This window comes from Mauremys mutica, chromosome 1, assembly GCF_020497125.1.
Source record: "Mauremys mutica isolate MM-2020 ecotype Southern chromosome 1, ASM2049712v1, whole genome shotgun sequence".
NCBI lineage: Eukaryota > Metazoa > Chordata > Testudines > Geoemydidae > Mauremys > Mauremys mutica.
The window spans coordinates 366840348-366859100 of NC_059072.1; the positions used below are offsets into that span (position 1 = coordinate 366840348).

Below are 18753 nucleotides of genomic sequence, written 5' to 3' on the forward strand. Positions count from 1 at the left end.
TCAGGGCCTAGATAAATACAGCTGCCACCGGCAGGAACCAAATTCAGCTTCCTGAATTAGTGGGCCACCCAACACAGATGTTAAACTCAGGATGCTCTAGGAGCATTTGCTAGCAAGCTCTGTTAGTCATTAATGGTGAGGGTGGTACATTCTTTCCTCAGTGCTGAGATTTCATGTGCTCAAGACATTATATTTCTTCCGTGCAGTGCATCACGGGTTCCCTCAGCCTCATGAAATGCGCACTGAGTGTAACATTTCCAAGGCACCACAGTCACATGAGAATTTCTCTCCATGAAGTTAAATTCAACATGGTCACGAATATAAAAAAATGCCTTCAGTAAGCTCAGGCACGAGCTTACAGGCAAAATGCCTCCAGATGACTCCTGGGGACGTGTTTGCAGATTCCAATGCTGGAAGAGACCATTGTGATAATCTAGTCTGTATAACAGAGGCCTGAGAATTTCCCCAAAATTATTCCTAGAGCAGATCTTTTAGAGAAACATCCAACCCTGATCTAAAAAATATCAGTGAGGAAGAATCTGCCATGTCTCTTGGCAAATTGTTCCAATGGTTAAATACTCTCACCATTTAAAAAATGTTTGCCACATCTCCAGTCAGAATTTCTTTAACTTCAACTTCCAGCCACTGTTACACGCCTGTATGCTAGGCTGAAAAGCCTATTATTTAATATTTGTTCCCTATGTAGGTACTTACAGACTCTTATTAAGTCACCCCTTAACCATCTTTATTAAACTAAATAATCTGAGATCTTTGAGTGTATCACTATATGGCAAGTTTTCTAATCTTATAATAATTCTTGTGATTCTTCTCTGAACACTCTTCGTCTCTAATCATGGACACCAAAATTGGACAAAGGATTCCAGCAGCAGTTGAACGAGTGCCAAATATAAAGGTAAAATAACTTCTCTAAATCCCCTTGACATTCCCCTGGTTATCATCTCAGGATCACATTTGCTCTTTTGGACACATGGTTATGCTGGGAGCTCGTTAATCTAATTATCCCTTCATGCCCCCAATTTTTGTACAGAGTCATTGTGCTTCCCACAATAGCCTCCCATCGTGCAAGCATCACCTAAATTCTTTGTTCCTAGGTGTAGATATCTACATAGCTATATTAGAAGACATATCGTTTGCTTCGACCCAGTTTACCAACCAATCCAGGTGGCTCTGAATTAGTGACCTGTCCTCTTCATTATTTACAATCCATAAATGTTATGTCATCTGCAAATTTCAGGCGTAAGAAGTGGTAGTAGCTGAGTTGCTGACACATGTATCTGCTTATACTTGTCAGTGAACGACTATAACTTATGTCTCAAACAAAACTGGTTACCTGCAAGAATTGTCTCACTAAAAGAAACAAGGGAAGTAACAGAAGTGCAGTCCCGTAGCCCCAGACATCAAGACCCTTGTGCCCTTCCACAGCCCAGCATAATAAAGTCTGTTTTCATGGAGGAAACTTGGCTCCTTTCCAACATAGGAATTGAACCGTAGACCAGCTATGGTCCATCTTGTCCAGTGTCCTCTCTCTGACAGTGACAGCCCCAGGTGCTCCAGAAGGTGTTAGAAACCTACCTGTAGGTGGATGGAAGGATGACCCTACCATCCTGAGGGCATCACCCTAATGCCTTACAGCTAGAGATTGGCCTTTTCCCTAAAACATGTGGGCATATTGGTTTTCCCAAATATTTGTTGCACTGTAACTATTGTAACTGGATAGTCTTACTGTCCATGTAACTATCCAAACAATTCCTGATTCTTAAATAGTTCATGGCCTCAACTACCGCTTGTGGCAATGAGTTCCTCGATCTAATTAGGCATTCAGTGAAGAAAGCATTCCTTTTTTATCTTTTTTGAATTTGCCACATTGCAGTTTAATTGAATGTCTTCTTGATCGTGTGTTATGAGTCAGAGAGACCACATTCTCAATCTGTACTACCCTCTACCAGTCAGTGTTTTATAGACTTTTCTCATATCCTCTCTAATTCTTTTCTTTTGTAAGGTAACAATCCCAGTCTTTTCAATCTCTCTCCATATAAGAGTTTTTCCAGATCATTGATCTTTCCCCTTTCATGAGCTCCTCTAGTTCTGCAACATCCTGTGTGAGAAGGGAGCGCAGTACTACACAGAGGTGTACAGAGGAGGGTGAAACATTGCCTGACTGATCTCATGGCATTTCATTTTCTGTATGATTTCCCAACGCAGTACTCCTGGATCCTAATCTTTTGCTTAATTTCTGTCTGTGCTTGTACTTTGAGCAGGATTACACAGAGCTGTGTACCAAGATGCACAGGTCTCTTTCCTGAATTCATACAGTTGAATTAGAAGCTTGTTAGGTGTTTGAGGACTTCAAATTTTCCCTCCAATGGGCATGCATTTTGCAGTTATTACCATCAAAATGCATCTGCCATCATGCAGCCCATTCACCTGTCTTGCTGAGCTCCCTCTAAGGACTTCTCTGGACTTGACTACGACTAAAATAAACAGGTGCCATCTGCAAATATTGCCACCTCACTCCTCACCCCCCTTTCTAGATTGTTAATAAGTATAAAATATTTACCGTACTATTTCTTATAAAGAGTGTTACCCCCCTCATTGTGCTTCTTTCCCTTCATAGGTAGCTTGAGCATTTCTGAGCTCAATCAATGCATCAACAACCTCATGTTAGTTTTCAACCTCACCCCCTCTGACTCTTCAACATTCATCCTAATGGGCATCCCTGGCCTGGAAGCTGCCCACATCTGGATCTCCATCCCTTTCGCTATGTTCTACATTATTGGCCTGTTGGGAAATGTCACAGTTCTGTTTGTTGTAGGGAAAGAGAAGACCCTTGTAGCCCTGAGGATTAATCTGTTGGTCTGTATAAAATGTCTTTTTGATAAAAATGTGTAGGCTGCATAGATTAATAGAATTATTTACAATAAGCTGTAATGCAAGATACCTAGAAGCTTCTAGGCCAGACATCCTGGCCTATTTCCTCTGTGATGCTGACAGTAACCTTTAAGACCCTTACTCAGAAAAGTAATAATAGGAGACAAACCTACGCAAATTGTCTAGGGACCTTTTGAATGTCTGCTAACCTTTCACCTAGATAGGGTGAAAAGGGGGGTTTTTCTGCCCACAAATTTCACACGTACACCCGCAGATGCGTACATAGCTGTCATCCATATGCATATAAAAGGTCAGCCTATGAAAACAGGTACCCTCACCTTTCCATGGGGGATAGACAAATTTGGGCATAGAAGGAAGGATTTTTCCCTATAAAAAGGGTAACAATCCACCATTAGACGGGCGATACACCTATCTATTTTCTTATCGTCTCAACCTACTTCGAAGCCTCTTCCTCCTACGAAAGCTGTCAATACTAAGTCATAGTATTAATTCTTTTCAAAGTTGTAAGTATGAACCAATTCTTATTTCTGCTAAAGCATCTATGCTAAGAAGGGTTTAACTCATAACTAAACTTCCTCTATCAAGGGTGTGAAAATTCACTCTAGTGCTATTGTTGCAAAGTGCATTTAGAACTGTAATATTTGTAACTTTGTAATCTCATACTGCTTTTAACATTTTACATTTACTTCTTGTTTCATTGATTTTAAATAAAAGGTCTTGATTGACTAGTTCTGTCTCAGTGTAGTTTTCTGTCAGATATATCCCAATCTCCTTGTATAAATTCTGTGAAGCCTGATTCAAGACGAACTTTATCTTCTGATCACACATATTGGCGAGCCATACCCATATTATTAATATCTATTAATTATTATTAATATTATTAATTAATTAGAAAATTAATTATTAAATAAAACTAAATTAAGTGGATAAATTCCACTGTCCCTACTAACCCTCCCCAAATCAGGCTACACCCTACACAAGCCGATGTACCTCCTTCTCTGCATGTTAGCGTTCACAGAAATCATTACATCTACCTCCGTTGTGCCGAAGGCACTGTTTATATTTTGGTTCAATTTGAAAGGAATTACTGTGGCTGGCTGCCTCACCCAGATGTTCTTCCTTCACAAGGGTTTTTTATGATGCACTCAGCTGTCCTTGTCACAATGGCCTTCGATTGCTATGTTGCCATATGTAACCCTCTGAGATATGACACCATCCTCACCAACGCACGAATAGCTAAACTAGGGCTAGTGGGTTTGATAAGAACCATTCTCTTCATTCTGCCTCTTCCCCTTCTCCTGAGCAGGCAGCCATTCTGTGCCAACCATATTATCCCCCATACGTACTGCAACCACATGACTGTGGCAAAGATGTCGTGTGGGGACATCACAGTCAACAGGACATATGGCTTGGTGATGGCATTTATAGTCATTGGGTTAGATCTGACACTGGTTGCCCTGTCCTACGGTCTGATCATCAGGGCCGTCCTCAGAATCAACTCCAAGGAAGCCCACCAGAAAGCCCTCAACACCTGCACTGCCCACATTGGTGTGATGCTGATTGTAGGAGGCTAGGGAACCACGGAAGATTCTGTTACGGCTTAGCTTAGGCAGTTCCGCTTTCTCAGCCTCCGGTTATTGTAGGACACGGCATGCTAGTTTTAACCTGCCGTAACCAGCTGGGACTGCTGCGTGGCAAGCCCCTGGCTGTTGGCCAGGGGGGCAGCCCCGGACGGTGGAGAGTTTCTATTGCATTATGTATGAGCTTGTTTGCTGCTGTTTGTATAAAATGAGCATGCTTTGTGTTTGTTTTCGGACTTCACCCCAGGCCAAGCTACAAGGCGCTGGGTCCCCGTCTCAGTGACAGCAACGCTTGGGGTCCCCGTTGCAGATGTGTCACTTTACCTTCATTAAAGCCAATAACTCACAGTGTGTGTGTCGGCCTCGTTCTTACAGAGCACCTTGGGAGGGCTCCAGGCCTCCCTGGTACGTAACACTGATGTCATATCCTTCCTTCTTCTTCTCCACTCTGACATACCGGTTTGGTCAGGGCATCGCTCCCCACATTCACATCATCTTGGCCAACCTCTATTTGCTTCTTCCCCCTATGCTTGACCCTGTCATTTATGGTGTCAAAACCAAAGAGCTTCGTGACAAAGTCGGCAAGTACACCTGCAGAAGGTGATTGCCTAGGGCCACTGACTTTAAACCTGTGTGAAAAGAGGTGGCAAGGAGATCTCCACATTAATCAAGGGTGCTCTGTTCCAGTTCGGCTGAGCTCAGCATTGTGGAAGTTCGCAGTCTTAAAAGCTCCTCATACCTAACATCTTATCACTCCATCACCAAGCACTGCTCTTTCTGTTGCTAAGTTCCTTCTCTCTGACCATCACCTAATCTCTTTCAGCATCACTCAACAGTGCCCAGATCCACACACTCTGTCACTCAGCCGTTCCATGATTTACAGAACACAGAAGATACTGCAGCTTTCTGAAGCAAGGTGGCTTTCCATTAGAGCCTGTGTGAACACCATTATTGATCAGTTTGACAAATTGAAGCCACAATTTCTGATAGCCAAAAATATAGAAAGTAACAAGACTGCGGGCTTTCTTTATCTTATGTACAGTGATTCTGTGAGCAAAATGTATCTGATTTTTTAACATCCAATCGTTCAGGAAGCCTGACAGATAAACTAAATGTTTCAGTTGGAAAGTGCTAATTCTGGAAAGCTACTAAACTTTATTGCTGAGAGTTGTGGAACTGTGCATTTTTGAGAAATGGACTGGGTTACCCTAGATTCAAGGGAGTGTACCACAGAATGGGATCAAGCCAATTGCAACCATATGATGTTCATTCAGCCACTATGAATTAATAAAATAGAGTTTCAGGTTAATTGGAGAGCAGGCTTTTAGGTGCAAAGTCAAAATCTAACTGGCAGTCTATGCTAATCAGAATGGGAGGAGTGGACAGACAGACAAGTAAACAAGTGAGAATGAAAGAACATAAATGGATGAAAACCTTGAGTATAGATGCCTCCGATATTAGAAGTTTATTGTAAGCTAGGAAAAGTGATGATCCAGTAGGGGTCACTATGACCTATGTGTGTTGTAGAAATTATGAAAGATTAGCTCATACTGTGTAGTTTGGAAGAGTCTTCTGAATTCATCCTGAGAGACCTTTTTCCTGACACCCTTTCTCCCCAGCAGGTTAGGAACTGGACACAGTGAAACTGCTGTTAAGTACTCAATACCATTCCAGCTCTTAGGTAAATATCTGGGATGTTTTAAACCTATTACTTATGTCTGTGTTTGCTTAAATCTAATAAACTGCAGTGTTAGACAAGACCATGCTGACTTGCATTTAATCCTTGATCAGACAGAATTGCTGTCTTCCCATTGATTTATTCCTGACAATACCTGGAGTGAAATAGTGAAGTTGCCCCTGCTGTTGGTTCTGAAAACCCCAGGTAATGGACTGCTGTGTTAAACTACGACACCACCATGGAGTCCAACAATTTATGGTTTTGTGAAGTTGATTTTGGAGTCACTTTCAGCTGGAAATTTCAAAATACACACTAGCCCAGGGGTCAGCCACCTTTCAGAAGTGGTAATAAAGGTAAAAATTGGAGATATGCCAATCTTCTAGAACTGGAAGGGACCTTGAAAGGTCATTGAGTCCAGCCCCCTGCCTTCACTAGCAGGACCAATTTTTGCCCCAGATCTCTAAGTGGCCCCCTCAAGGATTGAACTCATAACTCTGGGTTTAGCAGGCCAATGCTCAAACCACTGAGCTATCCCTCCCCACAACTGCGCTGAGTCTTCATTTATTCACTCTAATTTAAGGTTTCGTGTGCTGGTAATACATTTTAACATTTGTAGAAGGTCTCTTTCCATAAGTCTATAATATATAACTAAACTATTGTTGTATTTAAAGTAAATAAGGTTTTTAAAATGTGTAAGAAGCTTCATTTAAAATTAAATTAAAATGCAGAGCCCCCTGACTGGTGGCTAGGACTCAGGCAGTGTGAGTGCCACTGAAAATTAGCATGTGTGCCGCCTTTGGCACTCGTGCCATAGTTGCCTACCCCTGCACTAGCCATTCCTCTTGTCCAAGACATTAAATTTAGGTGTTGAGATTTCATCTTGGAGTTTGTGAAAAAGAGGAAACAGAGTGCCACTAAATATCCAGGTGATTGAATTGCTTGCAGTACTAAGTGCTTCACAACCCAGATTGGGTGATATCTCATTTTTGCCATTGTTTTGTGGAGATCTTGGACAGTTGGAGCAGCACTGGACAGTTTTGCCTATGGTTCAGTGGCCTGATACTACGAACAATCAAGTAGGGCAGTTTTGGGTTGAAGATCTCAAACACATGGCTGCCGCTGGGGACAAAGACTTTAGTGAACTTGATTTGTTTGCTCTTTCAGTGCTGTTCCACACCTTGTCCCTCTCAGATTTTGGAAGGCACTTCAGACTCTTAAACCTTGTGTCGAGTGCTTCAGCTAACTTTAGAAATCTCATATAGGTATCTTCTTTGTGTTTTGTCAAATCTGCAATAAAAGTGTTCTTAAATTGAACAATATATAGTGGGACATCATCTGAGACTACCATAACATGAAATATATGGCATTATGTGGTAAAACCCTGGAGCAGGAGACATAGGCCTGGTCTACACTACGAGTTTATACCAAATTTAGCAGCATTAAACCGAATTAACCCTGCACCCGTCCACACAATGAAGACCTTTATTTCAATATAAAGGGCTCTTAATACCGATTTCTGTACTCCTCCCCGACGAGGGGAGTAGCGCTGACATCAGTATTGCCATTTCAGATTAGGGTTAATGTGGCCGCAATTTGACGGTATTGGCCTCCGGGAGCTATCCCACAGTGCACCATTGTGACCGCTCTGGAAAGCCATCTGAACTCGGATGCACTGGCCAGGTAGACAGGAAAAGCCCCGCAAACTTTTGAATTTCATTTCCTGTTTGGCCAGCGTGGAGAGCTCACCAGCAGAGTTGACCACGCTGAGCTCATCAGCACAGATAACAATGCAGTCCCCTGAGAATTGAAAAAGAGCTCCAGCATGGACCGCACGGGAGGTACTGGATCTGATCGCTGTGTGGGGAGAGGATTCCGTGCTAACAGAACTCCGTTCCAAAAGAAGAAATGAAAAAACATTTGAAAAATTTTCCAAGGCCATGATGGTGAGAGGCCACACCAGGGACTCAGTACAGTGCTGTGTGAAAGTTAAGGAGCTCAGACAAGCCAACCAGAAAACCAAAGAAGCAAATGGAAGGTCCGGGGCAGGGCTGAAAACATGCCGCTTCTACGCTGAGCTGCATGCAATTCTAGGGGGGTCCGCCACCACTACCCCACCCCGTCCGTGGATTCTGAGGTGGGGGTGGTAATCGCAGCCATGCCTGAGGATTCCGTGGAGGGGGAAGATAAGGAGGAGGAGGAGGAGGAAGAGGAGGACGAGCTTGCAGAGAGCACACAGAACTCCGTTCTCCCCAACAGCCAGGAGCTTTTTCTCACCCTGACGGAATTACCCTCCCAGCCCTCCCAAGCCACTATCCCAGACAATGAAGCCATGGAAGGGATCTCTGGTGAGTGTACCTTTGTAAATATAAAACATGGTTTAAAAGCAAGCGTTTTTTAATGATTAATTTGCCCTGAGGACTTGGGATGCATTCGCGGCCAGTACAGTTACTGGAAATGTCTATTAACATGTCTGGGGATGGAGCGGAAATCCTCCAGAGACATCTCCATGAAGCTCTCCTGGAGGTACTCCAAAAGCCTTTGCAGAAGGTTTCTGGGCAGTGCAGCCTTATTCCGTCCTCCATGGTAGGACACCTGACCACGCCATGCATGTAGCAAGTAATCGGTATCATTGCATGACAAAGCCTAGCTGCGTATGGTCCCGGTGATTGCTGGCATTCAAGCAACATCCGTTCTTTATCTCGCTGTGTTATCCTCAGGAGAGTGATATCGTTCATGGTAACCTGGTTGAAATTCCGGAATTTAATTAAGGGGACAGAGATGGCCATTCCTACTGGGCTGTTTGCCTGTGGCTTAAAAGAAATCCTTCCTTGCAGGTAGCCAAGCGGGGGGAAGAGGAGGGGGGTGATTGGCGCTGAGCTTTTTCGCGTTTGGCTAGAAGTGATCTTCCATGATACCAGCCACGCGGTGGCGGGAGGGGTAAAGCGATCATCCCAGAGAATTGGATTGGGGGGTGGTTTCTGCTGCTGCATGTTATCAGGAAAGAAGCAGCACTCAACGGGCTTTTCTTGCTATTTGGGAAAGGAGGGCACTGGATATATGAAGGCTGCAGAAGCCGAAAGACAATGGCTCACCATGGCCGCATGCAAGCTGAATTCTGCTGCCCGGACCTGCGTCTGTGAGATCTCCAACACCAAAGCTGCAGGCACTCAATATTAAGATGCAAAATGCGACCTTGTAGTGAAATCACATATGCTATGTAAGGTGAATAGTGTTGTTCACCGTGAAAGAGTACAACCATTGTTCTGTAAAATGTATCTTTTAAAATACTTCTCTCCCTTTTTTCCCTCCCTTCTTAAGCTGCAAATTTTTCAAGTCTCCCTCCTCCTTCCCGAAGGCTATCTCAGATAAGGCAGCGGAAAAAAAAGACGCGAGACAAAATGTTCTCGGAAATCATGGAAGTGACCCGCAATGAAAGAGCTCATCTGAATGAGTGGAAGGACGTGGTATCAAAGTACAGGAAAGATACCAGTGACCGTGAGGACAGGAGGGACGAACGTGAGGAGAGGAGAGATGCTCGAGACGAGAGGAGGTGGCAGGAAGATCTGAGGTGTCGAGATACATCTCTGGGTCTGCTGCGTGATCAAACTGACATGCTCTGGTGTCTGGTGGAGCTTCAGGAATGGCAGCAGGATCACAGAGTGCCGCTGCAGCCCCTGTATAACCACCCTCCCCCCTCACCATGTTCCTTAGCCTCCTCACCCACCAGACGACTAAGAACGCGTGGGGGGAGGCTCCGTGCACCCGCCCATTCCACCCCAGTGGACAGCCCACCCAAAAGGATGTCATTATTTTGAAAATTTTTAAGTGGCCTTTTTCTTCCTTCCTATCCTCCTCCCAAACCCCACCTGGGCTACCTTGTCAGGTCTCTCCCTCTTTTTATAATTAATTAATAAACAATACATGATTTTTAAACGAGAGTGACTTTATTTCTTTAGGAAGCAAGCGTCAATCGAAGGGGGAGGGTGGGTGGCTTACAGGGAATGAGTCAATCGGGGGTGGGGGTCATCAAGGAGAAACAAACACAACAGTCACACCGTAACTTGGCCCGTGATGAAACTGGTTTTCAAAGCTTCTCTGATGCGCACCACTTCCTGGTGTGTTCTTCTAATCACCCTGGTGTCTGGCTGCGCGTAATCAGTGGCCAGGTGATTTGCCTCAGCCTCCCACCCCGCCATAAAGGTCTCCCCCTTACTCTCACAGAGATTGTGGAGCACACAGCAAGCTGCAATAACAAAGGGGACATTGGTTTGGCTGAGGTCTGAGCGAGTCAGTAATGTGCGCCAGCGCGCCTTTAAATGGCCAAATGCACATTCTACCACCATTCTGCACTTGCTCAGCCTGTAGTTGAACCGCTCCTGACCGCTGTCCAGGCTGCCTGTGTATGGCTTCATGAGCCATGGCATCAAGGGGTAGGCTGGGTCCCCCAGGATAACTACAGGCATTTCAATATCCCCAACTGTTATTTTCTGGTCTGGGAAGTAATTCCCTTGCTGCAGCCGTTTAAACAGAGTAGTGTTCCTAAAGACGCAAGCATCATGAACTCTTCCCGGCCATCCCACGTGGATGTTGGTGAAACGTCCCTTGTGATCCACCAGTGCTTGCAGCACCATTGAAAAGTACCCCTTGCGGTTTGTGTACTGGGTGCCCTGGTGCTCCGGTGCCAAGATAGGGATATGGGTTCCATCTATCGCTCCACCACAGTTAGGGAATCCCATTGCAGCAAAGCCATCCACTATGACCTGCACATTTCCCAGAGTCACATCCTTTCGTAGCAGCAGCTTAGTGATTGCTTTGGCTACTTGCATCACAGCAGCCCCCACAGTAGATTTGCCCACTCCAAATTGATTCCCGACTGACCGGTAGCTGTCTGGCGTTGCAAGCTTCCAGAGGGCTATTGCCACTTGCTTCTCAACTGTGAGGGCTGCTCTTATCTTGGTATTCTGGTGTTTCAGGGCAGGGGAAAGCAAGTCACAAAGTTCCATGAAAGTGCCCTTACGCATGCGAAAGTTTCTCAGCCACTGGGAATCATCCCACACCTGCAACACTATGCGGTCCCACCAGTCTGTGCTTGTTTCAAGGGCCCAAAATTGGCGTTCTATGGCTAGAACCTGTCCCATTACCAGCAGGATCTCCAAAGCGCAGGGGCCCGCAGTTTGAGAGAATTTTGTGTCCATGTCCTCATCACTCTCGTCGCTGCGCTGCCATAGCTGCCTCCTCCTTGCCTGGTTTTGCAAGTCCTGGTTCAGCATAGACTGCACGAGAATGCGTGAGGTGTTTACAACGTCCATGATTGCTGTCTTGAGCTCAGCAGAGTCCATGCTCGCAGTGCTATGGCGTCTGCACAGTTCACTCAGGAAAAAAGGTGCGAAACGGTTGTCTGCTGCTTTCACGGAGGGAGGGGTGAGGCTGTACCCAGAACCATCCGTGACAATGTTTTTTGCCCCATCAGGCACTGGGATCTCAACCCAGAATTCCAATGGGCGGGGGAGACTGCGGAAACTATGGGATAGCTATGGGATAGCTACTCACAGTGCAATGCTCCGCAAATCGACACTAGCCTCCGTACATGGACGCACACCGCCAAATTAATGTGCTTAGTGTGGCCGCGTGCACTCGACTTTATACAATCTGTTTTAAAAAAAACGGTTTCTGTAAAATCAGAATAATCCCATAGTGTAGACATACCCATACAATACTTCCCCAAGGAGTTCAGTGACAAATGTAGTTAGTGCATTGTTTTTTTTTTTAACTAGCATCATCCGCATGGAATTATGTCCTCTGAATGGTGGCCGAAGCATGAAAGGGCATATGAATATTTAGCATATCTGGCACATAAATACCTTGCAATGCCAATCACAGCACTGCCATGTGAACCCCTGTTCTCATTTTGAGGTGACATTGTAAATAAGAAGCAAGCAATATTTAAAAAAAAATTGGAGATATACCAATCTCCTAGAACTGGAAGGGACCCTGAAAGGTCATTGAGTCCATGGTGGAGAAAGAGTGAAAGAAAAATGTCTGGACCAAGCAGGCATAGAAATGAATTTCCCCAGGTCTGAAGCACAGTATGCACAGCATTTTGGGCAAGCCGGGGCTGCACAGCGGTAGACTAATCACAGCCAGCATGCACAGGAAAATAGCCAGAGGCTGATGGAGGTTTGACTGTGTCTGGATAGCGATAAGGATGGTGCAGTGCCCCCAGAGAGTCACAATGTATGTTGAGGACAGAGGGATGGAGAGCCAGGAACATGCAGCTTCCAGGCCTGACCCACCCAGCAGGACGAATGGGGAGAGGTTGATGTGACCGCTGTTAATGCTGACATCGTTCACAGTCAGCAGCAGACGGGACTTCAGGAACTACAGTCAGCAGCCAGGTTAGGACAAAAAAACAAAGCGGCTGCATCTAAACTGCATGGAAACCAAACTGGGATTACTACAGCGCCTGGGTGCAGAAGGGCCCAATATGCTCAGCACTGTCAAACCGAGGTTACCAAAAATTATGAGTCAGCCGCCCCCCAAACCATGAGATTTTAAAAAGGAATCCATGTGGAGCGCTGTCTGCTCCTGGCTTTGCACCTTTAAGGGTCACGCTGGAAGCTCATCTCTGCAATTATAAGGAACTTTTTTTTTTTTAATGAAAGCTGAGACTCTGGTGTAGTCAGCTGGCTCCTGGGGCTGGGGCTTTAGACAAACACTTAAAATCATACGATTTCACTCACCACTGGAATGCAAAGGTAATAATTGGAGATATACCAATCTCCTAGAACTGGAAGGGACCTTGAAAGGTCATTGAGTCCAGCCCCCTGCCTTCACTAGCAGGGCCAATTTTTGCCCCAGATCCCTAGAGTGGCCCCCTCAATGATTGAACTCACAACCCTGGGTTTAGCAGGCCAGTGCTCCTCTGGTGCAGAACACCTAGATGATGGGGCCAGGAGGCAAGGCGATGTGATGAGAGATAAGTGGGGACTCTGAAGGCAAGGGAGGAGAGGTTTACATGTGGCAGTGTGGAGGAAGGGGAGCCAGTGAAGAGACTCAAATACAAAGGATGGGGTCAGATTGACAGGACAGGACAAAATGTGGCCACATTTTGGATGGATTTTGCGTGGGTATAATGACAGGCACTGTCTTTATCAATGCCGCAATATTAACGGCCACACGATAGTTCAGCATCCTGGTGGGAGGGCTCATTCCAAAACTAGTTCCATGACATTAAACTTTATACAGGGGGGATTAAAAAATAAGAACGCTGGTCAAATCAGCTTTGTACTCGAGGTGAAACGAACGGAATTACATCAGTTTACTTGAGTGGTAACCGGCTCAGCATTCACTCTGTGCTTTATAATTGGTTGTGCTGAATGAAGGGGCAAAGAGTGCTATTAACACACCACTAATCCCCTGCGACCGCCCTGCCCCCTGGAGCTGAAATTGCATGCTTGCATAAATACACACCAGTCGCATCAGTCTGCTGGGCTGAATGTTGACGCTGCATGTAAAATCAAGACATGACTAATAGCCACTGAGGTATGTACTGTTCGTTTATTTTTCAGTTTATAAAAGCAATTTAGTAGGGACAGCAGAGGGGTTTTAATCCTCCACACAAGCCACCCGAAAGCAGACAGTGGACCTATCTCCTCTCCTGCCTGGAATCCTCCAACTCTCTGGGCCCCACTGCATATGCTAAGATGACTTGGAGATACTGCCTTACGGTTTACATATAAAAACAGCTCAGCAAACCAGCTTCTGATGGAAACACCAGGGGGAAGTATCCTCATGGCTGCCCCAATAAACTCATTCAATCCAAGCATGCTGTTACGTTGGCAAGCTCAGTTGCAAGCTCACGCCAAGGCCCCTAGGCCTCACTGAACACTGCCAAACACATAGCTGGAAACCCGTCTGGCTCACCTGCATGTTGGTATTGTTAAAATAGGGATTAGATTTATAAAAATGTGTTTAGTGTTCACACTTTATGAAATGCTTTTAAGTTGCTTCCTGCATTAATGGTAACATCTGTATCCCATGTTAAAGGTAATATTTAAGTGCTCTTTTACTATAAAATTGTTTGCTATGAAACTGGAAACCCCCATAGTTAGGGAAGAAGCTTTCCTAAGTGTGAGATCCTAGCTATCCCCAAGAGGTGTCATCTCCTGCCCAACAAGAGAAGGCCCCTAGATACCAGACAAGCCACTGTGGAACATCAGAGGACAAAAGACTTTGTTGATTGTTTCCCCCATACACATGAAGAAGAGACAAGCAGTTGGCCTCGTCCCAACAGCTTGAACTGAGGGGGAAAGGACTAAAAATCTCTGCTGAGAAGGAACTGTCCTTCTTTGTGCTGCTTGGATTCTGAGGGGGCAAAGATTTCTAAGCATAAGCAAGGAATCCCGAGATGCTTAGCCTGGGTTAGGCTTAATGGACACACGGAGATTGCATATTACAGCAGCTTCTATCTCCTTTTGGAAACTAAGACTGTCAGTCATTGCTGTGTGTATGTTTACCTACTCTTAACTTGTAAATAACTCATTTCTTTTTCTCGGTTAATAATTCTTTAATTTATTGTAGCAGTGTCTTCAGTGTGAGATCTAAGGTGCATTTGGGATAAGTGACTGGTCCTTTGGGACTGGGAGTAACCTGAATATTGTGATGTTTGGTGTAAGGGACCATCTATCACAGAGGCAGATTTAACTGGGTGGCAAGACAGAGAGTACCCAGGCAACTGTCTGTGACTCCATGTTGAGGCTGTTGTAGTGCTTGAGAGGTTCACACTGGTGGTTGGTTGGTGAAATCAAAGTATAGAGTCACAACCACTTTGGGAGATGTGCCCTGCTCCTTCGCAGTCTGCCCAGAAGTTGGTACTCGCGCTCCTTAGTCTCTCCAGCCAGCCGACACATGCTGTTTCTGCTTCATTATTATTATTGCCACAGTTCACAAGCACAAAGCCTCCCCCGGCCTCAGCAATCACCCTGCACTACAGCCAGTGAGCAACTCTGCTGATGTAACAGTGTTGCTATCTCTCATGATTTGATCTCAAGTCTCATGATATTTGATGTTTTTCTCAATACGCCAATTCATGGAGTCCTGGGATTAAGTGAGAATCTCAGCTGTAAAGAACACAGCAGTTCTCAGCCTTCTGGTTATGGAGGAAACCTTGAAAACATGACCCAGGTGCAACTTAATGGCCTAGAAACCAGAAAACACAATAAACATCAACATACCTATTTTTGAGGCTTTTAAGCCAATCTTATGATTTTTTGAGGTCTGACCCAAAGAATTCTAGTAGATTGGTGAGGCATGATTTCCCTTTACGAAAACCATGTTAACTATTCCCCAAATACTTGCGTTTATCTAGGTGTCTGACAATTTTGTTCTTTTCTATAGTTTCAACCAGTTTGCCCGGTACTGAAGTTAGGCTTACTGGCCTGTAATTGCTGGGGTCACCTCTGGAGCCCTTTTTGAAAAATTGGCATCACATTAGCTACCTTCCAATGACAAACTGTCAGGAAGCAGATTTTGTTCTGGGGTGAGATTTCCCTCCCTACAAGGAAATTTCAGGTGATTGAGTACAAGTTACCAAGGTAACAGTGGTTGCATGTCACAAGGTCTTTCTCTTGTCTTCTTGGGCAGCAACTGCCTCTTCCTGTGGTAGGGCCAGCTCAGTCCCAGAGCTCTTCCCTGCTGGAGAAGTCCAAACAGGAAATAAAGTGGATAAATCAAGACCAGCACTGATATGGGAGATGAATGCTTCCCTCTCAGGTTGTCCCAGCAGCAGGCCTTCCTCCCCTCCCCAGGGAGGGACTTCAGGGCAGTTGTTCATGCGGAGATTCTACCTTCCCTCAGATCATCTCCCCTGGAACTGCTAGTAGCAGGTCTGCTCTCCTTCCTGATCAAACACAAAATGAGCTACTCCCATGCCTTTTAGCCTTTCTCAAGCACGCCTTTTCAGACTTGATTTCACTGCCCCATTTTCCTGATAATTTACTTGCTGAATGTTTGGCTTCTTTTAACTCTATTTGAAATGTTGCTAGAAGTTCAGTGCATTTGGGCAGTAATACTACTGCTTTGTATAGATGCATGTCTTTGAATTGTAGAGGTTTGGAACCAGCATTTACTATTTCTAGAATCTTTCTTTGGAGAACAATGAGAAACACAAAACTAAAAATTTCCATTAATTTCTTTAATGCTGGAGTCTCATACACTTCATCAGCATTTTTGCTCAGGATAATTATTTCTGTGGGTGCCTTCATTGTGTCTGAATACTGAATCTGAGAGGAAGGAGTGATTCATACTGGTTGTTGATCAATTGTGTAGTCAATTACTTGACCAAGCTTTCATTTGTTATGAAATAGGTTCAAGAGGCCAACTAGACAATGTCAGGTTTACTGCTCTAACCCCATAATAAAACCACACAGGAAACACTCACAAACAAATGCTAGTAGAATATCCTTAAATCCTACTGCGGTTCTCCTGTATTAGGACTTTCCAAATGAAATGTTAGGATTTTCCTCCAGGTTTCCTGATGGATTCAACATAGAAAAATCAGGTAAATTTTACTCACCGGTCCACTGTACATATGATAAAGAAGTTCATTGTTGCCGTTTCTTTCATTTTCTCTTTGGCTATCTGAAAGTGTAGCTTCTATCTGTAAAACTGAACCAGACCCCTGACCACACAAAGACTCATGGAAAACCACTTTCCATGAAAATAGTACAGTATCTTATGGTAGTCTTAGGGTACATCTACACTGCAGCCATGATTGACGCTCTGAGATCGATCCACTGGAGGTCGATTTAGTGGGTCTAACCCTTGTACTCTACCCACAACGAGAAGAGTAAGGTAAGTCGATGGGAGATTTTCTCCCATCGACCTCCCTCCAGTGTAGACCCCGCAGTAACTCGACCTTATGGTACATCGACTCCAGCTACCTGATTCATGCAGCTGAAGTTGTGCAGAGTAGGTTGACTTACTGCAGTAGTGTAGACATAGCCTTAGAGTCACAGAAAGGCTGAGTAACAGGGTGTGTGGGGATTGGAGGATGATGGGTGACAATGAAAGAGGTCAGGTGATGGTCAGAAAGAGGAAACTCAGCACCGTAGAGAGCAGTCCTTGGTGATGGAATGATCAGATATTGGGTGGGACGAACTTCTCTGACTTTGAACTTCCACCATGCTAAGCTCAACCAAACTGGGATAGAGCACCCTTGATTAACAAGGAGATATTTGTTCCCCCTCTTGTCACACAGGTTTCAAGTCAGTGGCCCCAGGCGATCACCTTCTGCAGCAGGTGTATTTGCCCACTTTGTCACGAAGCTCTTTAGTTTTGACCCCATAAATGATTGGGTTGAGCATGGGAGGAATGAGGAGATAGAGGTCGGCCAAGATGATGTGAATGTGGGGAGCAATGCCTTGACCGAACCGATGTGTCAGGTTGGAGAAGAGGCTAGGGGTATAATATATCAGCATCACACAGATGTGGGCTGTGCAGGTGTTGAGGGCTTTTTGGTGGGCGTCCTTAGAGGGGATTTTGAGGATGGCCCTGATGATCAGAATGTAGGACAGGGCAATGAGTGCCAGGTCAAACCCCATAACTACAAACATTAGCACCAAGCCATATATCCTGGTGACTGTGATGTCTCCACACACCATCTTCGCCACAGCTATGTGCTCACATTGTGTGTGTGGGATAATGCGGTTGGCACAGAACGGCTGCCTGCTCAGGAGCAGGGGTAGGGGCAGAATGAAGAGAACAGCTCTTATCAAACCTACAAGCCCTAGCTTAGCTATTTGTGCATTGCTGAGGATGGTGGCATATCTCAGAGGGTTGCATATGGCAACATAGCGATCGAAGGCCATTGTCACGAGGGTGGCTGAGTGCATAACAGAAACCATGTGAAGAAAGAACATCTGGGTGAGGCAGCCAGCCAGAGTAATGCCTTTCAAATTGAACCAAAATATGCCCAGTGCCTTTGGCACGACGAAGGTAGGTGTAGCGATGTCTGTAAATGCCAGCATGCAGAGCAGCAGGTACATCGGCTTGTGCAGGGTCTGCTCCTTACCTACAACAGACAGAAGCGTGAAATTTCCCAACAGACCGATAATGTAGAATGTAGAGAAAGGGATGGAAATCCAGACATGAGCAGCTTCCAGGCCAGGGATGCCTGTTAGGGTGAATGTTGAAGGGTCAGAATAGGTGAGGTTGAAATCTGCCATGACGTGGTCAATGTATCGATACGATTCAGAAATGCTCAAGGTGCCTGTGAAGGGAGAGAAGCGTAGTGATGGGGTTTACATGCTTTATAACAAATAATATTATCATAAACATAGATATAAGAGTAGCAAACAATTCCCCCCTGGCAGCTGTACTGAATCGCTTAACCTGTAAGGGGTTAAGAAGCTCAAATAACCTAGTTGGCACCTGACCAGAAAGGCCAATGAGGAAAGAAGATACTTTCAAATCGGGACTGTGTGGGGAGAGGTTTTGTTTGTGGCTCTCTTTGTTTGTTCCCTCTCTGGACGGAGAGAGAGACCAGGCAGGTACAACATCTCCTGAAAACATACCTGAAATGACCTA

General features: G+C 45.1%; 1 protein-coding gene and 1 pseudogene across 1 annotated transcript; one reads left to right on the top strand and one right to left on the bottom strand.

Moving 5' to 3' along the window:
• Window positions 1-2679: 2679 nt before the first annotated feature.
• On the top strand, window positions 2680-5094 carry LOC123374445 (annotated as a pseudogene).
• Window positions 5095-17450: 12356 nt separating this feature from the next.
• LOC123362726 (olfactory receptor 52D1-like) lies at window positions 17451-18392 on the bottom strand. The gene has a single exon (XM_045003170.1). The coding sequence runs from the start codon at window positions 18390-18392 to the stop codon at window positions 17451-17453; it is 942 nt and encodes a 313-aa protein (XP_044859105.1).
• Between the last annotated feature and the right edge of the window lie 361 nt (window positions 18393-18753).

Bases quoted from the DNA above. Each gene is read 5' to 3' on its own strand.
- LOC123362726 (XM_045003170.1), bottom strand. From the start codon at position 18,392: ATGGCAGATTTCAACCTCACCTATTCTGACCCTTCAACATTCACCCTA.